The 25,260-nt window shown below is 48.0% G+C and overlaps 9 protein-coding genes across 9 annotated transcripts; 6 read left to right on the plus strand and 3 right to left on the minus strand.

Moving 5' to 3' along the window:
- Window positions 1-1,195: 1,195 nt before the first annotated feature.
- Window positions 1,196-6,362, minus strand: N7487_010102 (CDR ABC transporter; the record flags this gene model as incomplete). Its single annotated transcript, XM_056877832.1, has 10 exons — window positions 1,196-1,634; window positions 1,720-1,993; window positions 2,076-2,265; window positions 2,349-2,728; window positions 2,831-3,401; window positions 3,467-3,824; window positions 3,897-4,492; window positions 4,543-5,033; window positions 5,112-5,208; window positions 5,259-6,362. The coding sequence occupies 10 exons, from the start codon at window positions 6,360-6,362 to the stop codon at window positions 1,196-1,198; spliced, it is 4,500 nt and encodes a 1,499-aa protein (XP_056726412.1).
- Window positions 6,363-6,789: 427 nt separating this feature from the next.
- On the plus strand, window positions 6,790-7,669 carry N7487_010103 (uncharacterized protein; the record flags this gene model as incomplete). Its single annotated transcript, XM_056877833.1, has 3 exons — window positions 6,790-6,958; window positions 7,017-7,120; window positions 7,211-7,669. The coding sequence occupies 3 exons, from the start codon at window positions 6,790-6,792 to the stop codon at window positions 7,667-7,669; spliced, it is 732 nt and encodes a 243-aa protein (XP_056726413.1).
- Window positions 7,670-8,575: 906 nt separating this feature from the next.
- On the plus strand, window positions 8,576-12,049 carry N7487_010104 (bifunctional cytochrome P450/NADPH--P450 reductase; the record flags this gene model as incomplete). The annotated part of the gene is made up of 5 exons (XM_056877834.1): window positions 8,576-8,609; window positions 8,714-8,794; window positions 8,856-9,135; window positions 9,224-11,165; window positions 11,237-12,049. 5 exons carry the CDS (start codon window positions 8,576-8,578, stop codon window positions 12,047-12,049), a joined length of 3,150 nt encoding a protein of 1,049 aa, XP_056726414.1.
- Window positions 12,050-13,077: 1,028 nt separating this feature from the next.
- On the plus strand, window positions 13,078-15,384 carry N7487_010105 (fungal specific transcription factor domain-containing protein; the record flags this gene model as incomplete). The annotated part of the gene is made up of 8 exons (XM_056877835.1): window positions 13,078-13,134; window positions 13,196-13,211; window positions 13,277-13,492; window positions 13,563-13,828; window positions 13,881-13,895; window positions 13,975-14,172; window positions 14,220-14,704; window positions 14,817-15,384. 8 exons carry the CDS (start codon window positions 13,078-13,080, stop codon window positions 15,382-15,384), a joined length of 1,821 nt encoding a protein of 606 aa, XP_056726415.1.
- Window positions 15,385-16,301: 917 nt separating this feature from the next.
- Window positions 16,302-16,523, minus strand: N7487_010106 (uncharacterized protein; the record flags this gene model as incomplete). Its single annotated transcript, XM_056877836.1, has 1 exon — window positions 16,302-16,523. One exon carries the CDS (start codon window positions 16,521-16,523, stop codon window positions 16,302-16,304), a length of 222 nt encoding a protein of 73 aa, XP_056726416.1.
- Window positions 16,524-17,413: 890 nt separating this feature from the next.
- N7487_010107 (uncharacterized protein) lies at window positions 17,414-19,010 on the plus strand (the record flags this gene model as incomplete). Its single annotated transcript, XM_056877837.1, has 4 exons — window positions 17,414-17,547; window positions 17,603-18,194; window positions 18,245-18,616; window positions 18,678-19,010. The coding sequence occupies 4 exons, from the start codon at window positions 17,414-17,416 to the stop codon at window positions 19,008-19,010; spliced, it is 1,431 nt and encodes a 476-aa protein (XP_056726417.1).
- A 590-nt stretch (window positions 19,011-19,600) lies between these two features.
- N7487_010108 (uncharacterized protein) lies at window positions 19,601-19,999 on the plus strand (the record flags this gene model as incomplete). Its single annotated transcript, XM_056877838.1, has 1 exon — window positions 19,601-19,999. One exon carries the CDS (start codon window positions 19,601-19,603, stop codon window positions 19,997-19,999), a length of 399 nt encoding a protein of 132 aa, XP_056726418.1.
- Window positions 20,000-20,916: 917 nt separating this feature from the next.
- Window positions 20,917-21,746, plus strand: N7487_010109 (SDR family NAD(P)-dependent oxidoreductase; the record flags this gene model as incomplete). The annotated part of the gene is made up of 2 exons (XM_056877839.1): window positions 20,917-21,500; window positions 21,560-21,746. 2 exons carry the CDS (start codon window positions 20,917-20,919, stop codon window positions 21,744-21,746), a joined length of 771 nt encoding a protein of 256 aa, XP_056726419.1.
- Window positions 21,747-22,013: 267 nt separating this feature from the next.
- N7487_010110 (uncharacterized protein) lies at window positions 22,014-23,284 on the minus strand (the record flags this gene model as incomplete). The annotated part of the gene is made up of 2 exons (XM_056877840.1): window positions 22,014-22,205; window positions 22,256-23,284. The coding sequence occupies 2 exons, from the start codon at window positions 23,282-23,284 to the stop codon at window positions 22,014-22,016; spliced, it is 1,221 nt and encodes a 406-aa protein (XP_056726420.1).
- Window positions 23,285-25,260: the final 1,976 nt, after the last annotated feature.

A 25,260-nucleotide genomic window follows, 5' to 3' on the forward strand; every position in this document is an offset into this window, starting at 1 on the left:
TGTCTCTCTTATCACGTTTAAAAAACGCTAGAAAGTGTGTTCTGTAGATAATTTTTAAATTACAGAAGCTCACTTAGAAAGTAGAAGTATTCCTGTCTAGGTTAATATATATAGAGTAATAAAACAACCTTCTTTATAGTATCTTGACCTCTACTGGTCGGATTCTCTTTAAAATTAAAATACATACTTAGGTATATAACTAGCTACTGCTATTATTAATACTAAATTTGAATTATATAAGACTAGTCAAAGGGTCAGAATACAATATTGTATAGCGATTATAGAGGCCGCCTAAGATGGGTTTTAATAGGGGCCTTATGGGCCCCCCGCGAATGGGCTGTGGGTTGGGTTGGGCTTTGCGGAACGCTACTCGACGTGTAATCTTTACCATATATCTATCTCTAAGCCTCTTCAGGCCAGATCTTCTCAGCAACTTGCCTCACAAGCTTCGACTTAGCCACCATATGATCCCAGGTTACAGCATTGCCGCTGCTATGGCTGGTACTGCGGGCTCACAGAAAGCTGATCGAGGGCCTCCTTCTCAGTCGACCGGCACCATTCGCAATATACCGTGCCGCTCCGTGAACTCTGGCTACCGTATTAACCGATACGGGGGTCTCCTACACTCCGGGTATAGAAAGCTCTGTTGCTGACGGGACTTTGCTTTCCTCCCCCACTCCCGCCGGGAATTGTCGGTTCTCGTACAAGTTCCCAGGATCTGTTGGTCATGGTTTGTAAATTGGGGTCGAAGTAGGTATCTTGGACTTCTTTTGGAAAGATCTATTTTAATTGTCCGCTGGTCGATCTTCCGAATTCCCGTCATATATGTGAAGACAACCTTGTGTGCTTTCTTATATTTTAAGGGAATTGTGCTCTATATTACGAAATATGCTGGTTCCTAGGCTTTGTCCCAGATTGATATATCAAGAGAAGACCAATATGTCGACATCATTTATGTCCAGATTCGGATTAAAACCTGGTAGTTATCCGGCTTTGTAAAACCTAGTTTCATAGAAAGTGGTAACGGATAGCAAGAATATATGTTTTAGGGTACATATTTCTAAAGTCGGTCTAATATATTGTACAAACTAAATACAAAACACGGATTAGTTCCCAGCCCGATATCACCCATTCCATCACCCATTCCGGTACCATCAGCTATAGAAGGCAATTTGTATTTGGCATGTCTTCCCCATCATGCCTTTTTTTCTCCCTTTTGCTTCTCCAAGCTCCCTCCGCGCTTCCGCACCCGAACCAGCCAATACACGCCCAAAGCGCCCACAGCATTAAAGACAATATATACCAGGACAATGCCAAAATTCCTCCAACGATCCTCGTACCGAATGTTGACCGTGCTGAGATACTCATTCGTATTGCTCAGTTGGCAAAACTCACAGTGCTCGGTGTTACCCATATCGACCAAGTATCCGCCAGACGAAGAGATGTAGGAGGCCATGTACTCCCCACACGACTGTCCTGCGGTCGGGAGAAACTTGACGTATTCATTCGATGCACAGACGATCTCTGTATTGGCCACACCAGTAGAGAGAAGACCGGAGGCGAGCCACGTGAACGGAGAGACGTAGTACATGAATGTCCAGAATCCAGGTAGGGAAACCTTCTTCACGAGGATACTGTTGGAATTGAAAAAAGAATTGGTCAGTGTTATTGCTCATAATAAAAGGAGCGAAACAGAGAAGGGAGGAATGTGGCACATACCCACAAAAAGAGATACAGAGCATATAGCAGATGTTGCCAACACTCCCAGCCGAGTCAGCACTGTCAATCCCGGCAACCAGGATGTGCGTAGATGTACTGGTGAACATCATAAAGGCCCAGATAAACAGGAATGTTAGACCCCCGCGTGATGCGACATCGTGCGTGAGATCGGCGTTCTGATAAAGTCCGATGGGATAGTACCAACATAAGTAGGCAGCCAAGGCCATACATGTGTTCCAGAACATTTCAATCAGGAGATTGCTCAGCATAAAGACTGGACCATTGACCATGTTAGTAAGGCGTATGTTTGTGCGTACATTTCGTAAGCACTGATAGTTACTACAGGGAGCTCGTACCTTTCCAATCATATATCTTGGATGCACTCTCGCGTGCTTCGTATACCTCCCGCTGGTTGATAAACTGAGGCATAATCTGCTCGCTGAGTTGTCCGAACATACTCAATAACATCATCACAGCGTACATCTGGTTCTGGAGCCCTTGGATGGTATTCCGCGCATGATAAAAGCTAAAGCCGATAAATAGAGCCTGTAGGAAATGAACCTCAGTTAGATATGAGACCTTCGTATGGCTCCCAAGCCATGTTATCTTGTATTTTGTAGAATTCTCACCGAAGCCACCGTGAGCGCGATTTTGGAATAGATATAGGAGGGTGTTCGCCAGTATTGTGCCGCAATACGCTTCTGAACCAACCACCATTGCTGTGTCATAGGTGCTGCATATGAGCCGTTGTTGATCTGACCGGAAGGCTGTGTTTGCAGATCACCCCCCGCTGCAGCCTTTGAAGTTCGGATTTCTTGCAATTTTGCCTTGACACCCTGATATTCCTGCGAGTTTCGCCAAACCTTCGGCCAGTCAAGGGTAGTTTGGGATCCGGGTGCCGCACCGATAACGGTTAACATCCACTCGGCTGGATTGGCACCGGGAGGGCACTTGCTTGCTCCATTGCGCTCTAGATACTGGGTTAGGGTGGTGGAATTCTGGCCAATTTCTGGAAAAGAAAAAAAACACATCCATCATTAGCATATGTATGTTCGCTATCTCCAGTTGGCCAGAGAGCACGAGATAGAGAGGGATTCTGCAGTTGACGAACCTCCAAAGTACACGGTTTTGCCACCTTTCGCGAGAAGCAGCAATCTGTCGAATTCCTGGAATAACATAGCAGACGGCTGGTGAATAGTGCACAGGATTGCCTGGCCACTACGTGCAAGTCGCTTTAGCAGCTGGCAAATCGCCCAGGAGGTCTGCGAGTCGAGTCCAGAGGTTGGTTCGTCCAGAAATAGGAGTAACTCGGGCTTCGCAGCCAGCTCGATGCCTATGGTGAGACGTCTGCGCTGCTCGATGTTCAATCCTTCACCTGGAATGCCGACAATGGCATTCGCATAATCTTCCATCTCAAGGAGCCTGATCACTTCGTCGACGTAAGCGAGTTTCTCCTCCCGTGACACGTTTGCCGGTTGACGGAGAAGTGCGCTGAACTCTAACGACTCGCGCACGCTGCAGGTTGAAAGATGAACATCCTGCTGCTGTACATATCCTGTTTTGCGCTGGAAGGACTCATCTGTGGGCATAGCGTCAACAAGCATGGTGCCAGTTACAACGCCGGTAGTGGTGCGGTTGGCGAGGACATTGAGGAGAGTTGTTTTACCAGCGCCAGAAACCCCCTAGAATTCATTTTGTGTTAAGCATATCACCTTCCTAGAACTTATAGTGACATTTATGTACGTACCATCAAGACGGTCAAGGTTCCAGGTTGAACCCATCCATCAACGTGGTCCAGGATACGTCGGATCTCTCCTTTGTTTTTGATATCGTAGCACACATCTTCCCATTGGAAGATTTGGCCTTTGCCGGTGGGAGCTTGTGTCTCGTCTGTGGTGACTGACTGCGTCATCGAGATCATTTCGGCCCCGAGGGCCTCTTCGTCGTCGGCTTCGGCCAGTCGGTGGGTGGATTTCCTTTTGACAAAATGGCTGCGGCGGAAAATGAGGACCTCTCCTTTGCTCTGAGCCATGCTAAGCAGCTCCGTCGCGCCTAGATAAACAATCGTGAGGATAACCCAGAACGCGATTAGGATTCCCACGTTACTAATGGAACATCAGTCTTTTTGTTCTATATAGGGTCAAATAGCTCTCGCTATGATGATGGATCAAACCTACCGCCATTTGTTCGAATGGTAATATTGGAACTTGTCGTTGATGTATATATCTCCTTGGATTGTTGTCGAGCCGAGTCTGTTTCCGACCTCCGCACAGGCCTGATTATTGATGCCGATAGCGCTGTAGTCTAACCCCGAAGGGATGATGACCGAGCACGAGAAATCGCGGCCATGGAACTCGTTGATCATTAAAGACTCAAAGGCGTAACTAAGCGGATTAATATAGGCCATCCACCGCGACCACCCAGGCATGTACATGGTTGGCATGGTGAAGCCAGTGTACATGATCAGACCCAGGACGAGTAATGCGGCTGGTACCATGGCCTGCGACATGGTACGTGAGACGGATGCAATTGTTCGGAACAGGCTAGATGTCACCATAGTGCTAAGGAAAGCAACAAAAAGGAAAAAGAATATGGGTCCGGCTTCTCGCCGAAGGTTTGCCATGAGATAGAGTGTGAGATTGAAGCAGAACGTGTTGAGCACTTTGTATGGAATGTCAGTCAACATGCTGGCCACAGCCTCAGCAGATGGGTGGTAGAGAGCAAATCGATTATGTTTCTCTATAATTGGCCGTTGCTCGTAGAGTGTTAATATCTGTATACGGTTAGAGTTGTAAAAAGAAGCAACTAATTGGTTCTGGTTACCTCGAGGACACTAGCAAAGGCACTCAATAGTAGAGCAAAGAATATCAACCCTCCTCGTCCGTAGAAGCTGTTTGTGTCGTTGTGCAGATTGAAGAAAATGCTGCCTAAGACTAGAGCCATAATGGAATTGCCTCCGAGTTGGATGTAGGCTAACGAAGGATCTGCAAGGAGACGCTTCCATCCGCGCCAAAGGCACAGAGATGTCTGCTGTATGTACGATAGCGTATATGGGGATTTGACTCTTTGGCTGCTTGCCTGTTGCGCCCTGCGGGATGCCTTGAACTCGTCTAGAAATTCGCCTCCGAGGCTGAATTTACCTTCGTACGCCTCAATTTGAAGCATCAGCTGCTGGTACTGCTTACTGTTCTTCCATCTTTCTTCGAACTCCATTGCTGTGCGTGGGGCTTTATCTTCATAACCTTGCCGAATGAGGCGTTCCTTTGGGCTTGTCATTGAAGTGAGGAAGTCCGGCGTTGTCTGTCGCTCAGGGCCTAGAGATATTTAAGTTAGACACAAGTAAACGTAGAAGTAAACGTAGAAAATAGTATCAAGAAGCCATGGAAGCTCACACTCAAAGCCCAACTCTTCAAAATAGGCGCGTCCTTCAGATGTGTTCCCAAAGAAGACCTGGCGTCCTTCATAAAGGACCGTAACCTTGTCGAAAAGCTGCCCCAACGTAAGCGTCGAAGTGTATGAAAGGAGGGTGGGGGGCGTACATCATATGCTTCTTGTGGGGCTTGATAGAGGGAGACTAGGACGGTAGACTCCAAAAGCTCGGTGGCTGTGCGAAGTGTTCGGCAGAATTCCACTGCGTTGGCGCTATCCAATCCGCGTGTACTGTTGTCCCAGCATTGTAATGCAGCATCGCTCAAGGATACTTCAGCAATACTAACACGTTTCCGTTCACCGCCACTGACACCCCGGATAAAGTCATTGCCAACCATGGTGGTTGCCGTGTGCGAGATGCCAAATATAGCCATGATGGCATCCCGCATGAGCGCGGAGAATTCGTTTGTATTCAGCCCGGCGGGCAACTCACGCGGTGCCCTGGAATGGGCTGCGAAAGAGAGCGTGTCTCCCACAGACAGCCTAGGGAAATGTACATCGTTCTCACCGGCGAAAATAGCCTCTCCTCTAAAGTATGTGTGCATCTCTTTGCTGGATACGCCTAGTACCAGGTAAATAGGTAAGTAGGTGGTTTCAAGGTCTCCTGCAAATGGGTCCAAGCCGCTGCCATACGTACCTCTATAGTTTATCATGACCTTGTCCCCCAAGAACAACCCTTCCATTTGCCCAGAGATTGTCTTTAGCAGAGTCGAACACCCGGAGCCCGGAGGACCGAGCACCAAAAGCATCTCGCCAGCATTGACCAGCCCTTCGAACCCGTGGAGGATGTGGATTTTTCGTTTGCGCCGCTGTGTCATGAGTGATAGGATACTGTTTCCTACGCTTTTCTGATAGTCGGTAGACATGCCGAATCCATATACATCGAGATTGCGGAAGCAGACGCCGGATTTCCGTCGCCGCCCTGACTCGACATGCTCGCTCTCGTATCGAAGGAGCGCTTCCACCCAAGCCCGAGTGTTGAAATTAGAGGATTGTGGGTCGAGATCCGAATCTGGCAGAGGATTGAAAATATCATTATAGGGCTTCGGCACCTCTGAGGATACGGTGTGTCGTGAGGCGCGGCTTGCTAGTCTGCGAATTGTTCGGTCGGCATCGTACGCCTCGCTTTCTAGCGCAGTTCCTTCCAAGTTGGGGGTTGAAGTCCAAGGATGCATGAGATCGGGATATTTTGTTGGATCAATGCCTTCTGTCATGGTGGCGTGTTGTTCTGAAGATATTAGGGCATCTGCAGGAGACCTTGTGAATGTAGGTAATGTGATGATGCGAGTTTTCTTTTTCAGTATTTCTTACCTTTGCTAGGCGCGTCTATGGAATTTAATACCCGGATCAGATGCCCCTATTAGCGATCGACTGATCAAGGCTTCCGTGGTTAACTAAATTAGGGTTTCGGTCTTCGGGGATCGCAGGCTGACGTTGCTCGGTGTTCGGTGCCGCTAAAATAAAAGGATTTGATGGGTCTCCACTAAGACCTCTAAAGATAGGTTTAGGAGTGAGACCTAGTTTGACGCTTAATAGATGTAAGGTTGAAGTATGGCATATCCCAGGTAGTAAGAAAGTCTCTATTTCTCTCTTATGGTGTTCTTCCATTCATTTCCAGACTATAATCCACAAAACAACAAGATGTCCGAATCTCAGCGGTTCTTAGAACCTCTACCGTTAAACTACAGCCTGGCGAAAAGGAAACTCCGCATCCTGATGTTCTGGGTACTGGTGTTTCTTGACTCGTTTCTCTTGCCCATCGGGCTCTACTACCTCCTAACCAGAACCACGACATGGTCATCTACGACTAGTACGCTACATGCTTGACTTAACTGTGATGAGAACTAACTGTGCATCACTTACTATAGTCTTTACTGTCCTGACTATGACCTTATTCGGAACATTTGTGACCGAATCATTGCAGAGATCGTGGAATCTTTGGCGGAAAAACTCCAACTGTCGCGTTGCCAACGTAGGCCGCTACTGTGTCAGCACCCCTCCTCAAGATTCTGCTCCCCCAGCATCCTTCTAGCAACAACGCCTGCTAATTTAATCCATGCAGTTTGATTTCACCCACTGGAATGTCCTTGTCTCTTGGGTTATCATCATAGCCGAACTCGTCGTCGGAACCATCCCAGACCCACCCTGGATGCGGATCTTGGCAATGCCAGTGCCTTCAATCTTCCTTGTCTTCGCACTCGAGATGCTAGTATTTGAGACTATGTACGTTTACAAGCTGCCTGCCCCGTTCCGGATTTCCTCCGTTCCTAAAGGGGAACCTATGCGTCCCGCTCTGTATCCACTTCTGGAAGACATCATCGCAGTAGATGGCAAAGGAGGAACAAGGTTCAGGGACCGGCTAAATCAACGATACAAATTCAGTCCGCCATTTCGCAGTATGCTGCACCGAGTGACGATGCTATGGGCGGTGCCTCAAGTGGTGGTAGCCGGGGGAACGCTCGCGGGGATTTTCATTGCAGACCGTGAACTGGCTTACACGGTATGTGTGTCTGACTTCTAAAATATAAAATGATGAGAAACTGAGATCATGCGGCGACTTCTTATAGCTTGGTTGGTCGGTACCTGCTATTTGGGCGGGGATCTGGGTTGTGCTGACGGTGATCTGGATTCAGGTGGAGTTGAGGCGAGAAAGGCATTACTGGAGGGGGTGCGATTGAGTCGGGAGCTACAAGGGCAGACAGAATGCAACAGTTCGGATACTGTAGATACCATTGAGGAAGAAGCCACTCGATGAGTTATATATAACAGGGGTTCAGCTACCAAGAGAAGTCATTGGAAATTCTTCCGTACGTTCTCTCTCTATTTCAGATATCGAAGAGGGAAGTCGTGTAGAAGTGTGTGTTATCAATCTGTAACTATCTCCTACTTGTATCCTCCCGATTCTTCCGTACTTCAGCGATTGCATGATGAAACTGTACGGTGTACCCGGGCAATAAAGAAAGGACAGACAAGTCAAATGCGTGGTAGAGGATAAGGTTCCCACTACAGTATATAGATCAATCTTATTGTAACATATTTTCAATTCATGTCCAACTGCTTTGAAGGAAATAACGTCATTTGGGATATGAGATATAGAGGGGACCTAAGGTATTACTCCCTTCATCCACTCAAAGATCGAGACTGACCTGAACAATAACTGCGCCCCCTTCGGTATAGATAAATGACCTCGGTGAGACATGACCGAGTGCGTGTTTAGATATATAGGTTTAGGGCACACCGAACACCGAACACCGAGCCCTTCTGCAACGAGCACGCCCCACTTCCAAGCCCTAAGCCATGATTGTTTTATGTTGATGAAAAGCGCTACCGTGTATAAGTAGCGATATTATTTCAAAGAAGACCTCTATATCATTCATTAATTCATGTTTATATTATCTCTACAAAGCATAACTGCTATTCAGAAGCGATGAAAGATATGGATTGTATCCCCGGACCAAAACGTAAGTAAGCAACTAACACTTTCAGCTGAAACTAGTGCTGCTGTTGCTATTGCTGTTGCTGTTGCCTTTCATTTTGTATATTTACTAACTGGCCATTTATACAGCCCTACCAGTGGTGGGAAACCTGTTCGACCTCGACCTCGAAAATGCCCTACAGTCTATCATCAAATTAGCGAACGAGTTCGGTACACTTCGCTCTTGCCTAGATGTGAAATAGATACCAGTGTCACTAATCACACATCACAGGGCCCCTCTTTAAAATCACCATAAACGGCCAGAAGCAGATCTTTGCCACCAGCCAGGCTCTGGTCGATGAGCTTTGTGACGAAACCCGCTTCCACAAGGCCGTCATGGGAGGACTTGAAAAGTTACGAATGCTGGCTAAGGATGGTCTCTTCACAGCCCACCATGGAGAGCGCGGTTGGGGTATTGCTCATCGGATTCTGATGCCTGCGTTTGGTCCGCTGCGCATCCGCGACATGTTCGAGGATATGAGAGATGTTGCGCACCAGTTGTGTTTTAAGTGGTAAGGATCCATCCCCTAAGATATGTCTCAAGAAATAGTTGGAAGATAAAAGACCGGCTGACTGGGTTGGTTTGTTATTTTGGTATAGGGCCCGCCAGGGAAGTTCGGCCAGTATCAATATCTCCGAAGATTTTACCCGCCTCACATTAGACACCATCGCCCTCTGCACGATGAGTTTCCGGTTGAATAGCTATTACAACAGTGAGACAATGCACCCATTTGTACAATCCATGCTATACGTGTTGAAGGAAGCCGACCTCCAGGCAACGCTTCCCGGGGTCGCAAACTGCGTGCGTGTGAAGGCGCAGCGGCGCATGTCCAAGCACATTGAGGCAATGAGGAGCATAGCCGGCAACATCATCAAAGAGCGCAGAGACAAACCGGAGCCGGTCGATGACCTCCTAAACACGCTACTGAACGGGCGTGACCCAGTTACTGGTGAAGGCATGAGCGATGAGTTGATCGTGAGCAACATCATCACGTTCTTGGTCGCGGGTCATGAGACTACCTCCGGTCTATTGTCCTTTACATTCTACTACCTGCTAAAACATCCACATGTTTTGGAACAGGCCCGGAACGAAATTGATGAGGTTGTCGGTGTGGGACCAATCACAGTGCAGCATCTAGCAAAGCTTCCTTACATCGATGCAATCATGAAGGAGAGTTTGCGCCTGATGCCTACCGCCCCAGCCTTTACGGTCACACCGAAGAAGCCGGAGGTGCTGAGCGGTAAATGGATGATCAATACTGGGGAGCCCGTTCACGTACTGTTGCCTGTCTGTCTGCGAGACGAGGCCGTCTTTGGGTCCGACGCGGATGAGTTTCGCCCGGAACGAATGCTGGAAGAGAACTTCTCCAAACTCCCACCTAACTCGTGGAAACCCTTTGGTAACGGCGAACGCGGCTGCATTGGTAGGGCATTTGCTTGGCAGGAAGCTCAACTGGTGGTTGCGTTGGTCCTTCAAACATTTGACTTGGTAGCAGAGGACCCTTACTATAAACTGCGCATCAAAGAGACTCTTACAATTAAGCCCGATGGCTTTCGAGTCCGAGCCACTCTGCGTCACGGCCAAAGTGCCACGGCGCTATCCCAACATAATATGTCGGCGGGCGCGACTGCCAGCCCGGGGTCGCCAACCCATCTAGTCGGGAATGAAAACATCAAGGATGCAGCGGGAGGTCAGCCGATTTCCTTCTTCTATGGATCCAACAGCGGAACATGCAAAGCTCTCGCCCACCGCCTGGCATCGACCATGATGACTCGCGGATTTACAGACCAGCATATAGCGCCACTCGATAGCGCCGTCGACAATCTGCCGAAAGATCAGCCAACCATTATCGTAACCACCACCTATGACGGGCAGCCCACGGACGACGCGAAGAAATTTCTCGCTTGGCTTCAAAGCGGAGATGTCCCATCTCTTGATGGCGTTTCTTACGCAGTTTTTGGCTGCGGTCATCAAGACTGGACCAAAACATTCTACCGCATCCCGATCCTGATCGATGATCTAATGCAAAAGGCTGGAGCTACGCGTCTCACAACCAGAGGGACAGCCAATGCTGCTGTCAGCGATCTCTTCTCGGATCTTGAAACGTGGGAAGAAACCAACCTACTGCCATCCCTTCGGGAGAAGTTCTACCTCTGCGACAGCAGCGACTTCGAACCGCTAGACCCGTACCAGCTACAGATCAGCATCAGCAAGCCCGGAAGGGTGGTCATGCACCGGGATCTCATGGAGGGTAAGGTGACTGCCATCCGGACGCTAACAAACCCTGGGGTTCCGGAGAAGCGACATGTTGAATTCTGTATCCCAAGCGAGACTACCCTCCGTCCAGGTGACCATGTCAATATCCTCCCCGTCAATCCACCCAGCACGGTGTTGAGAGCACTAGCTCGATTTAATCTCGCGTCGGATCATAGCATCACGTTTGAGTCTTCCAACGCGCTTGATCTGCCCCAGGACACACCAGTGTCGGCCGCCGAACTTTTCAGCTCGTATCTGGAGCTATCTCAACCGGCAACGCGGAATGTAGGTCACCATAATCTGATGTCTCAACTTCACTCAAATTCGACGCAGTTAGCTAACTACTGACCCCGCAGAATCTCAAAAGCCTCGCCTCCGCCACTCCATCAGATGATGACAAAAAGGAGCTGCTCCATTTCCACGATTCTTACGATTCACTTATCCGAGATAAGCGTGTCTCGGTCTTGGATCTCCTCGAACACTTCACCTCCATCACACTTCCCTTCGCCACATTTATCTCCATGCTCCCCGTTTTGCGAGTTCGCACTTACTCCCTTTCCATGGCCCCCTCCTTCAAGCCGTTGCACTGTTCGCTCACCTTCTCCGTCGTCAACGAGCCAGCATGGAGCGGAAACGGTCGATATCTAGGCGTCGGATCCAACTATCTCGCCTCGCTGACCCCAGGGTCCATTCTCTATATGTCTCCACGACCAGCCAAACCCGCCTTCCATCTGCCGGCAGACCAGTCCAGTAAGCCAATCATCATGATCTGCGCAGGAAGTGGCCTTGCCCCCTTCCGTAGCTTTATCCAGGACCGCATGGCCTGGTTGCAACAGGGCAAACCACTCGCAAAGGCGCTGTTGTTCTTCGGTTGTCGCGGTCCCCAGCTCGATGATCTCTACCATGACGAATTATCCGAGTTTGAATCTGCGGGCGTGGTTGAGGTCCGGAGGGCGTACAGTAAGGTTCCGAACCACTACCTGGCCAAGGGATGTCGGTATGTGCAGCACCGGTTGCTCACCGAAACCGAGACCATCCAGGACATGTGGGCTCAGAATGCCACACTCTATCTATGTGGTTCGGCCAACCTGGCCAAGGGAGTCAAAGCTGTGTTGGATAATATGTTCGGCACATTATCTGAGGAGCGATACATTACGGAGATTTTCTAGATGGGTGTTGTTAAGGTTGTGGTGTTTTCTCTTTTTTTTTTTTTTTTTGTTGTTGTCTAGATTTGATACCAATTTTGTAGCAAGCTCAATAGAATGGACTTGGGTGATTCAATTATTTACTGATCTGGAAACCTAAACAACCTTGAGAGAAGTCATCACTAAATTCTTAACCACTATAGTACGGTCGTTGCATAATATATATTTAGATCGTTTTGCGACTTGACATTATTATCGACAATTTCCTTTGATTTAAAGTGGAAATTTGGCCAAGGTGGGACAAGAAATAGGTATTTTTAAAAGATCTAGTCGATCTCACTTCAGATGATATATAATATAAAATGAACCAAGGCGCAAAGCCTCAAGTATGCTGTTTTAGGTCAACGAGCTGGCCAGTTGACTCTCAAGCGGAGAAGGTTTGAAATTGTGGCGGAGCACAAAGCTTGACTCCCGAACTCGGCCCATTGCCACCTTACCTTTTCCACGTTGCGTTGCCTCAATATCCGAAAGCCTCAACGAAAGTCTACCAGGCTACACCAGTCTTTACTATAATGACGAGTGAGAATGGGACTGAAGTCTCAGAAAATATGACTTGCAAGACTTGTGACCAGTGCAGGAGCCGGAAAGTCCGCTGCATCAGTACGTTGATTCCCCCTTTTGGTGTCGGGGACCTTGATTGTAATATTATCTATCTCTTAGTGCCCCCCCGGACAACGTACCCGATGCACCAATTGCATTGTAAGATGGCGAGAACTCGAATAAGAATTCATATCGGCTACTGAATCATTTCTCGATCTAGAAACGGAAAGAGACTTGCCATTTTCTCCCGAGCAAGCGTAAACTAAAGAAATGTGCAACTGAAACTAACCGTATGTTGCGATTCGAAAACCCCTCCAATTCAATTCATGGTCCGGATTCCTAAAGGATATTGAGTAGATGCCACATCCAGTCAGTACCAGGGGCCTCTCTTTGAGCCGTCGAGTGAACAAATTTGCATTCCAACGAGCCTACCACCGGTATTTCTTGATCAGATGTTGGAAAACCACGGCACTACTGGGGTGTTTCGGGATACTAATCCCTTACTGAGGGTCAGCTTCTCAAACTTCTGTCTGATAATATCACTTAAACTAACCAGATATTTGTACCCAGGCACCTGACCATGACGGTATGCTACCGAAAAAGTCCATCTTTCAAGGAGCCTCCATGTCCTAACAATTTCTTCTTTTCAAGTGATTAGTTCCAGTCTTGCCTTTTTCTCCGAGCGTCGAATCCAGTCCTTATCACAACAATTAGGGAATGACCGGCTCAACCAGCTAGTGGAAACTATCGAATCAATCATCCGATCTCGCCTTCTCGCTCAGGGCCCATCGTCATCGCCCATCTCATTTAAATATCCGTCTGATATCGAGCAAGTTTCGCTAGACAAGATCAGGCTATATACTGACTGTGAGTTGATTCATTCCTGTCTACTGTTGTCCTCTCACTGTTGACAAACCGTTCTGGGAAACTTATGTAGCTTACTTCAACCAACTGCACCCAACGTATCCGTTTCTGGATCGTCATGCTTTCGAGGATAAGGTATTTGGGCCCAATCTCTACGAGGATCTGTGTGCCAACTCTGCGTTCTCGGCTTTGTATCACGCTATTTTGGCGCTAGGATGCCAGTACCATGAAGGTGGGGCGTTTGATCCTGGAAATGGAAAGGCGTGGAAATTATTCCAGGTGTCTTTGGGTCTTGTGTCGGATATACTGATGCCGCGAGGAACCTTGATGGGCCTTCAGGTATGTTATTTGCGGTGGTTACTTCGGCAGTTAGCTGACAATAAGGAAATAGGCTCTAATAGCCATGGTAAGTGGCGATGATCTAAGGCAAGGAGTGAAAGGTGGGTTGAATGGGGTTGACTAATACAATGAGTTGTGTTAATTAGTCAATATTCGCTATGACGACCTGTTGTCTTCAAATCGATGAGGTCTTACTCATGGAAGCCACGCGAATGGCCCAAGGTCTCGGTTACCACAGAGCACTGGCCACCGGGGACCAACGACACAAAGATACCTGTCACAGAACCTTCTGGGTTCTATACTACATGGAAAAGCAAATGTCTTTCCACGGCAACAAAAGCTCAGTAGGTAACTAAAGGCAACAGTCAAAACGTTACTAACCTCAAACCAGATGATCTCGGACTATGACATCGGTTGTCCAATTCCTGACGTCCCGGAATCCGTCTTCGGGGAATATAACTGGTTTCTGTCGGCCATCAAGTTTGGTAGAATTCTCTCGCAAGCATACGCATGTGTCTTTTCGGTCAGCGCCGCCTTTCAAACAACGGAGGCACATCATACCGCGATTGATGAGATTGAGGCCCAGTTAGAAAAGTGGCGAATAGCAGTTCCCGTGGGTTTTCGACCTGGCATGCCGCTTCTTGACCCAAACTGCCTGTCTTCCTTCTTCCCACAGCCGAGCTTCAAAATGATCGTTCTGCATACCAACTTCTCCTACTACGCTTTGACCATCGCCCTATCGAGGCTTAATGTGAGCGTCAGCAGACAAACGCAATCACTACGACAGGAAAAGAGCAGACGATTACTCATGTATACCGCAAGGGCGATCGTAGAAGGGAGTAAGAATGTTGACATAGCTGCCTACACGCCAAATTTGTAAGTAACACCATCTCCGTGTGTCCTCCGTGTATCCTCCGTGTGTCTCCGTGATGACAGAGAAACACTGTTTCCGAGGTATTGTTAAGCCGAAGGCTGACCTTTAATATAGCATTTTGGCCGTTTTACCCCTCGCTGCTTTATTCATCCTATTTGACTTCGTGGTCCACAATCCAACACATCCGGAGACGCGGAATAACCTTGCACTATTGGATGTAGCGGCCGGTCACTTCAGTCTCTTAGATTACAAGTCTGGGGGGTTCTTGCCCGGGTCAATTCTCACCGAATTCGCACATATCGCACGGCAATTTGTCAAAGACTTTGACATCAATCAATTACGGCCACCACAGCATGAACCCACTGAAATGGGCTCGTCCATTACTGGATTCATATCGGTTGACACCGAGGTAAACCACCGTCTTGAATATTTCAATTCCGCTTGTCCCGTGCTTAACTTTGTTCAGATTTCCATGCAGCCGAATGAAACGAATAGTAACGATAATAATAACCCCGGGTTACAAGATAACATGACACAGTCGTGGTCACCGAGGGACTTTCTAAACTACCCCATCACGCCAGAGACGACCTTGCATGGTGTGTCTGACAACCCGAGGATGACCCAATATAATATCCAAACGTTGTTTGGTTTTATGGTGCCTGAATTGGGACATGATCAGTAGGTAAGAAGGAATTAGATAGAGCTTTTCAGAAACAAATATATTCAATTAATCCTAACCTGAAACTGTACTAGAAAGAGAATACAGGGCCCTTCCCAAAAAATAAACACCTAGGCAGCCCCTCAATTGGGCTATGCCTACTGCTTGCTCCACTTTGGAATGCTAGACACCATTCTCCGCCATTCCTGGTTACTGAACTCCATGTTTTTCGTGAATTTCGCAACTTGATAATTAAAACGCAATTATTCTCCGATTAGTGCTCATTTCTGCGGATAAAAAGGCGAGTCTTTTTGTTATTATTGCCCTCAACCCCGAAACGTCGCACGCGCAGCCAAAATGTCCATTGCAGCCCTGCCTGTGGAATTGATCTCAAAGATATGTAACTATTTGGATTTCCAGCAATTGGTAGCTCTGAGGTTATCATGCCGCGCATTATAAAAACTCGCTGGAGAATTTTGCGGAGACCTTTTACCGAAAAATCCGTCTCATTGTGACAAGTGAAAGTCTCCACGAACTGGAAGAACTATCCAAGTCAAATGGTCTCCGCGAGCACGTCTAAGAGCTATGGATGATCAGTATTGTGTTCGATGGTACTGAAAAGCCCCTCGGCATGATATCTATATCATAAAAAGGCTGGCGGCAGGTCAATGGCAATGAGCTGGAAAGTCGGCATGCTGTCCATAAAGCCATGCTTGCGGATAACCTCAACCTGCTGGGATCAGAAGCGTTCGGTGTTCGACTTCGGGAATGTATGGATCGATTCAAGAACCTGCAAACAATAACACTCGCACATTACAGAACGGAATTTTTGCTTGATTCTCGAGTTATAGCTAACTGCAACAGTTCTAGCTACGCTCGCCAAGGACACTTGCGATGCATACCGAAAATAGCCATCAGCCCATCCATAGCCGTTTCTCTTATTAGGGAGTCGACAATGACATGGTTTCGCATTCACAGTCTCGCGTCGACCACGAGATGAAGCACTGGTCAAGGCCAAGGGAGTGGGCAGCATTTTCGCTATTGGCCCAAATCACCGGGTTGTGCTTTCGAATAGTCATCGACTGGGTGAAGAGGAACCATAGAGACCAGAAATGACGACAACTGGGCGCCACGGTGTTCACGGCCAGGCAACCGGGACCCATTTTGTGGATCCTGGGAGGTGCAATCCAATCCCAGATGGGACGGACAGAGAGAAATATGCGGCGTGAAAGGTATACAAGCACTTTGCAGATCTGAAGGAGGCTTACGAAATCAGAGACGAAAAGGCGCACTGGTACGTATTATAGCGCATAGTCACTTCCCTAGGGGAAAATTGAGATTATTGGTACGAACGAACATGATACCGCTACGCGTTGTATTCCAGTTTTACGCTCCTGGGCGACAAGCATTGCAACCTGCACATCGGGTTGAGCGGCGTCTGCAGGAAAATGAAAGGGGCAGTGCGTCGAGCTGAAAGCCAATGCGCAGTTGATGATGGGGATCAGAGTGAAAGAAAGGGAGCATCGATGACTGCAATATAGAGGAGTTGAAGGAGGGAAAACAGGTCGGAAGGTTGCTAATACTGTTGCGAATCACACATTCATTATTTGAAGCCTGAATTCCGGGGCATCAGTAACTAACCAATCAGAATGCAGTTCCTGAAGAACCCCGGGCTGTTCCCACGTGACTGTAAAACTTCAATGACCGACAGCCAATCAGATCAACGGGTGAGATGCTAGGCCGATGGGAGGAAGGTAGGTAGAAACTTCTTGGTTTTCAATGTCTCGGTATATCCAATTCGAGATTAATGTATTAAAAAGAATCCATCTTCATTTATATACTGTGAGTCTGACCATCTACCTTATATATCATATCCCGAGTCCTCATTGGACGCCAATGCCAAATTTGCGCTAAAACCGAGTCGGATGGCGTGATAGAGTCAAACTATTACACCCCAAATATTCCCATTTTTGAGTGCTCGGCCGAGATAAATTTGGACGTTAAAGGGCGGCTATATACCCAAATCTCCCTCAAACATTCATAATATCACATCATGCCGCAGATAAAAAGTATAGCCATCATCGGGGCCGGCCCAGCTGGCGCCATTGCAGTCGATGCACTAGCACAAGAGAAAGCATTCGACGTTATCCGTGTATTCGAAAGACAGGAGAAAGCAGGAGGATGCTGGTATGTTAATGTTACCCTAATATATTCACCTATTCTCAACTCTAATAAACAATAGGGTATCACGAGATGATGAGCCGCCTCAGCAGTTCGACTTTGATGGTCTATCTTCCCGAACAGCAGATGCGCCTCTCAAGATTCCCGAGCACCTCCCGTGCCGGACGCCTGTAGTCTTGCAAGATCGGTTCACGGACTCTCCCGTGTACCCGACTCTAGAGACCAACGTGAACGCGGGAGCCATGTCATTCTCCCAAGAGGAGATTCCTACAGTTCGATCGCAGTGGTCGATCGAACGCCATGGCGTAGACACGCCTTTCCGGCACCACTCAGTCATCCAGAAGTATATCGAAGACCTGTTTAACCGCAAGGGGTACCAGGATCTTGTTCAGTACAACACTACTGTTGAACGCGCGATCAAAGATCCCAGCACCCAGAAATGGGTGCTTACATTCCGCCGGACGGAAGTTCTCGACGGTGCCAAGTCAGATTACTGGTGGTCCGAGGAGTATGATGCAGTTGTAGTGGCTTCAGGCCATTATGCAGTGCCGTTTATTCCTGTGATTCCCGGCTTGAAGGAGTTTGCGGCCAGGTATCCTGGTAGTGTTGAACATACCAAGCATTACCGCGGGCCTGGGAAATATCGGGGAAAGGTAAATGAAGTTTCCACCATGTTGTTCGATCTCCCGCTTACATATCGCAGAAAGTCATCACCGTCGGAGCGTCTGTTTCTGCCGCTGATACGGCAGTGAGCCTGGTTGATAGTGCTCAAACACCAGTAATTGCTGTGGTTCGTGGCCGTTACAACGCCTATTTCGGAGATCTCGCTTTCCAGCACCCTAAGATCCAGCGTCGCCCGCCCATCTCACACATCACCAGTAATGATCAAGGCGAACGGACTGTGCATTTCGAAGACGGTACCTCTGAAGCCGGTGTCGATCATCTGATTTTTGGAACTGGCTTTAGCTGGACCCTGCCTTTCTTGCCTCAGGTTGCTACGCGCAACAATCGTGTGCCGGATCTCTACCAACATGTCTTTTATAGACATGACCCGTCCCTGGTTTTTGTCGGCGCTGTAAGTCTATCAAACCGAAGAAGAAAGAGACCCGAAGAAAAAGCTAACAAAATACCCTCAGGTTGGTGCTGGATTGACCTTCAAAGTCTTCGAATGGCAGGCTGTCGCTGCCGCACGCGTTCTAGCCGGCAAAGTAAACCTGCCCTCGATCGCCGAGCAGGAAAAATGGGAAACCGACCGTATCGCAAAGAAGAGCGATGGCCCCGGGTTCACAGTCCTCAACCCCGAATTCGAACCCTACTTCGAGACCCTCCGCGAACTTGCGGGAGAACCTCGTGGTGGCGTCGGGCGGCGCCTCCCTCCGTTCGAGCAGAAATGGCTGGCAGATTTCAACGAAGGCCATGAACGCAGAAAGAAGATGTGGCGGCGAGCCAATCAAACCGCTCGGTTGTAAATATGACCGTAAGGGTTATTGCGGCCAAGGGGGATTGCTCTCGAGGGGGGGTAAAGGAGTACTCCCATATTACGTAGATAGAACGAGGACCAACATACAACATAGATCACAAATAAATACCTAGGCAAGGAGAAACCAAATGATCAGCTCCCGCCTTCCCCTTTAATCTCATTTTAGCACCATTTACCATTAAATAGACCAATGGGACCCTGAAGAGTCAACGAATAAGTCCCTGAATGTTTAGGCCGCCGACTCCACTTCTGAAGTCAATATCCCCAACCTACGGGGAATACGGGCTTGGCATCTTCTTCTTCCCCCCCGTGTTCAGGAGTTCTCGGAGCTTCGCTCAAAGGGGAGATCTTGGGGGCCATTTAGGATTCTCATATGTCCTTAAAATCCCCCGTCCTTTCCCTTTAAAATCTCACCGACTATCCCTTCCCCCTGCGAATGTTGTCGAACCACACATCTTTCCCTCTCTCCACGAACCACGATCAACTCCACATCTCCACCCTAAATAACACCTAAAATCCTGTTTCGCGTCACGTCGCGAAATATCCAGGACCGGATCAACCCGGCAAGCACAAACCACCATGTCATCTTCCATCGGAAACACCACCAACAGCACGCAATTCATACAGCCGGCTCAATGCGCCAACTCGAGCGACGCGGTGCCGGCCATGGTATCCAATGTCCAATATTATAATCTGGTCCCGCTGTACCAGACAAAAGACCACTACAGAGATATGAAGGCGGTCTTGCAGTCTTGCTGTCCGAGTGCGGTGTGGATTACTGAGGATCCGAACGCCTGCACGGCTGTCTGTGATTCGAAGACTTCGGCTGAAGCTGAGAAAGTCATGTACTGCTTGAATGCTGAGAAGGTTGTTCATGGGACCAAAAGGGATAAGAGTTCTGGGGCATTGGGGCGTCCCGCGGTGGGCTGGGTGTCTTTGATGGTTGGGGGAATGCTTCTGTTAGGGATGGTTATTTGAGGGGACTAGGGGGATGTTGATTTTGTTGCAGTTTGAGATACCCGTTTGCGATTTATGAAGTTGGTCCGATGAGATGTGAATATATTACTGTAGATATTGCTGGAAAGCTAATCTACGCAAGAAACTTCTCGGAGATATATTTGATACATATGGCTTAGGACAGGTCAGAATCGAATCCATTAGCTTTCTCTGCTCAGACCTGAGACTTTCAGTTGATGCACGTTTGTCGCTAGATGCTGCTTATATGAAACATTTGTACTTCAGTCATTCTTTTCTATACAAATTACCAATTTGGGATATTCAACCGTGGAAATGCTGACTTCTTGGCAAGCCCCAATCAACTTGGCAATAACAAGCAATTGATGTATGCATGGGCGTGTCAAATAAACAAGCGCTTTTTTATCTCTGGAATGTAAGCCACTTCGCAGAAGCATACGCCAGAATATGCAACAACCCGAACTGCATATAACCGCAAGCCTGCATAAGGCAGGGGATTTTGATTCGAGACCTGTAAGTAATGAGCATTAATTATATCTTAAACAGAGAAATAAATTGCAAAGTAAATCTGGCAAGTGAATTTGGACTTCGTCTAACTTATTTTTTATACTCACAGAGTGTTTAGGAAGATATAGAATTTGACTTACCCACAAATGGTGCTCAGGGGTACTCCATAGATGAATGTCCAATGATGCCCGAATTACCCCATTTAGCCTATTATCCATAAAATGCAACTCCAACAACCCGCAAATGTCCCCCAGATTAGCCACGGAGAATCTCCGACCCCACGTTATATCCCCGCCATCATTCAAGGTAACCGTCACATGCCACATGTAACGCAAGCTACAACACTCCCAATTCATAACAAAACCTCCCCAATCCTGCAAACCAAACACATACCCAACAAACCAACACCAAAAATGGACTCCGTCAAAGGCAAAGTGTACGCCGTAACAGGCCTTGGCGGAATCGGACTCGCCGTCGCACGCCAACTACATGCGCAAGGAGCCCTCCTCTCCCTCGCAGACCTAAGCGAAAAAGTCCTCACCACAGCGCGACAAACAATCGAAACCGAATTCGGTACCTCAACAGCTTTAACAATTACAACAACCGTATTGGACATCAGCAATGTGACCGCCGTACAAGATTGGATCGCCAGCACGGTGTCGTACTTCGGGCGATTGGACGGTGCAGCAAACATGGCTGGCACAATCGGCAAAGCACATGGCACTGGAAAGTTCGTCGACCAGGATGACGCTGAATGGGATATGTTGATGCGCGTCAATGTCACCGGGTTGATGTACTGTCTGCGCGCGCAGCTGAGGGCGATTACTGCGACCGCGCCTGGGGGAAAGGGTAGTATTGTTAATGCGTCGAGTATTCAGGGGATTAAGGGGTTTGCGTTGCATGCTGCTTATTCGACTACGAAGCATGCTGTTTCTGGGTTGACGAAGTCTGTTTCGAAGGAGGTTGGGCCGGAGATTAGGGTTAATGCTGTTGCACCGTGAGTATTTGTGTTTGGTTGTATTTTGGTGAGGGCGTTGGCTAATTGAGTTGTGTTAGGGGTTCTATTCAGACGCCTTTGCTGGAGATGGCGAAGGAAATTCAGGGTGGAATTTCTATTCCGCCAGTCAGTATCCCACGCATTGGCACGGGCGAGGAGGTTGCTCAGACGGTTGTTTTCTTGCTCAGTGATGCTTCGTCGTATACGACTGGACAAATTCTTAGTGTTGATGGTGGGTGGGAATAAGTTATTGGCTTAAAAGGCATGGAGCGAGGTTGAAGTTTATGGCATGAATTGTTGGGTTTAGCGTCATGGCTTGATATGCTAATTACATGCATTGATGATGATGAACTGAATGGAACGATCGTTAGGTGATAAACATAATCCCGGGATAATAAAACGCTCGCGCCATCTATATGAGTAGAATCGCTAAAATGCACGAAGAAAGGACCATGAGAGTATTGAGCTAAGCAGGACAGAACTGCTGCTATGACCATATGCATAGTAATAAGCCTATAGGCAGGCGTTAGCATAGAACACATAAACATTGGCCAGTCCGCCCTTACCGAAAATGACCACAAGATAACCCCAGCTGGGAATTTGAGGTCCATAAACGAACGCGGCACTGGATGTGGCATTTTGGCTTCCAGCAGTCACCGGCCACCCGTCCTCATAGTCCAAATAGTTCCAGCCGAGCTGTGCTTCCTGCGAGAACACTTAGTTCGAATACCAACAAAAATGAAAAGAAGACTCACCCCATGCTTGAACCCCATCGACGTATTCAAGTAATGATAATAGAGAATATCTGGCATGGAATCATTATTCCCAGCCAAGACACCCAGTCCACCAGGAGCATACACGACCCCATGGTTCGAACCATAAACCACCGTGCCACCTCCATCAAGCAAAGATTTCCCCTTCCTATCCTCAAAAGGCCCACGCACATTCTTCGACCTTCCGACGCGAATACTATACTCCTTCCCACGCGCAGGGAATCCGTCCTTGAAGTTACAACAATCCCCATGACTGAACCAAAGATAATAAAACCCCTCTCGAAAACTCATCCACGAGCCCTCCTCGGGCTTAGACTTTGCATGTGGGATAAACGTCAAGTGCACGGCATCAGGCGCATCTGCATCCTTGACAGAAAGCAAATCATCCGCCAGCGGAACCTGCCATATATCCTGCCAGAAGCTTCCGTAATTAAGATAGATTTGGCCGGAGTCTTGGTCAACGCTCACAGATGCATCAATGGCATTCGTAACCGTATACGGCCATACTTCGGACCCAGCGCCTTTGCCGGTGTTAATAACGACACCGTGATCTGTCCAGGGGCTGCCGTCAAGGGCTGTTGTCGTTGCGACGCCAATCGCGCTGTTGCGGGACCCTCTCGCGCTCAGCGTGTAATAGCAGTAGAACGTGCCGTTCTTTTCAATTGTTGTCGGTGCCCATGGGCGCGATCGGTTTCCTTTTGGGATTATACTATCGCCGGCTAGGACTGTGCCGAGCTGTTCCCATGGGCCGGATATGTTGGCTGATTTGAAGATTGGGATGTTGATCCCGCCTTTGAAAAGGTAGTAGTGCTCGTCGTGGAGAATAATGTTTGGGTCGTGGGCTGCGATATTTCCTGGATTTGCGAGTGGGAATTTGTCTGTTGTTCGGTATACTTGTTTCGCGTTGTGTCCCTGGTCTTGGGCTGGGACGGCCCCCGCCAGTGGGGCTGCGATCGCAATGATTATTGATAGGAGTGGGAGGTAATGCATCTTCGAGATGATTATGTACATGGAATTATGTGCGATCGGATGCAGGGATTATATGATGGGAATTGGCCTAGCTGGCCGGGGGATGAGGAGTTATCAGATCGTGATACACATGGCTCTGTTGTCTTCAACTGATGGATGTTTGAATGGTCAATGCGGCGAAAGGGGGAAAAGGGTAGGTAGAGTAGGAGTGGGGATAGGAGAATTGAGGCAAGCAAGGGAGAAACACATGGTATAAATTTGCAAGTGGCAAGGAGCTAAGAACAAAAAAACAGGAAAAGAAAAAGAAGCACAGCCGTCGAGCCTCATCGAAGCTAATTGCAAAGCCAAGTGTTTTAGGGGGTCTTAGGCTATATTTGGAAGAGTACCTGGCGGTACCTGGAAGTACCTTGCCCCAAGGCTATTTTTTGCCTTGTACCGAAGTACCGCCAGGTACTAGACCCGCAATTCTCAAGGCAGCCAGTTTTCTCTGATTGGCTTTCGTTGAACTGAGTGTCCCTGAGTACATCTTTATTTTGTTGCATATTCTTCATATCCATTTATCTTTGGTGTTGTTTTTTCCCTTTTTTTTTGCAAAAATACTTTGTGCCATATGACATATGTTGTGGATGTACAGTATAGGCCCTAGAGCTCGATCTGCAAGGCGTGATTATTGCGTATCGTCCCCACAATAGCTAGAATGACGATCAATGACCAGTAATGCTTCACGCTAAACGGCAAGGATCTTTACAACTAGAATATGAGGACCTATGGGATTGACGCCGAAAATGACCGCCTTTGAGGCCAGAAACGGCTGCCTTACTACCCGTAACTTTGGACGTCCGGCCGCCCCTTAACCGCCCACTACCTTATAACACCACTATTCTGCACCCGCCTAGCAATTTTAATCATCTTCCGGTCTTGCCTAGGTGATATTGACGCTCGACTTATACGGCTTTCCCCCCCGGTTTCTACTAGCGGCTAAACGACACTGAAAATGGCTCCCTTTCAGCTGAATTCAAGTCTGCTCCCTTTTCACCCGGTTTATTTGAGCGCCTATAAGATACTTCTCTTTCCCTCCCCTCCATTATCCTGTTCTTTGTATTATGCACTACGATGCACCGGGGAGAACTATACCATTTGGCTGGGAACTAGATGACTACCCATGCCGATCGGTGGCAGCAACAGGTTTTGGTCGGGCAAAACAGTAAAGTAAGGGTGATCATCTTGCGTAGAATGCAGCGATCGATTCAACAGTATGATTGTTAGTAGATCGGTTATACGGCTTTTGGCGAAGAATATCTTCTACTCAGATGAGGGTAACACAAGAAGCAAATGGCTGTCGACTTGGATAATCACCGGCGAATGCAACACGACACCACGTTGATTGGCAGATTGGCAGTTAATTGCCACTACCAGAGGTTAAGTTGTCACGTTTTGATGAGTGCACATTGCATTACGGATATATGGCTTTATGTGCAGTTAATAATGGCACCATCTGATTGCAACTGATGAGTATGACTGTTCGAGGAGTTGTTATAATGCTACAAGTTAATGTGTCATGGGCTTCTCAGCATGAGGGAGGCCAAGAGTCGATATATCCCGCGCATCTTGCTGCTGACTCACAAAAGTTCAAACATCCATGCTGAAATATCAACGGTAATCTAATGAGCTAATGAAGTCATCGCGGAAATTTGTTGGTAATTTTGCTGAGTGCAACTGCTGCCTAAAATCAAAGTGTTGCCTTGGCACATATAAAAAGCAACACTCAGAAGCCCCTATGAGACTGTTACGCCAAATGTGAGCAACCTATCTCTCCAGCCGCGAACTCCCAATCTCGTCTCCTATGCCAATGACGTCTTCTACCCAGCTCTTGGAGCGATCTTTCAAGGCATACAGTCACCAGTATGCTATGCTACGTGCCACTTTAATGCCAAACACCGATCCTATTGCTTCGGGATCAGCCATAATTTTCCCTCAATACAAACCGGAAGATTTTCTAGGCTACCCAGTGATAAGCG

This window comes from Penicillium crustosum (assembly GCF_028827405.1).
Source record: "Penicillium crustosum strain IBT 35664 chromosome Unknown utg000004l_segment0_segment0, whole genome shotgun sequence".
NCBI lineage: Eukaryota > Fungi > Ascomycota > Eurotiomycetes > Eurotiales > Aspergillaceae > Penicillium > Penicillium crustosum.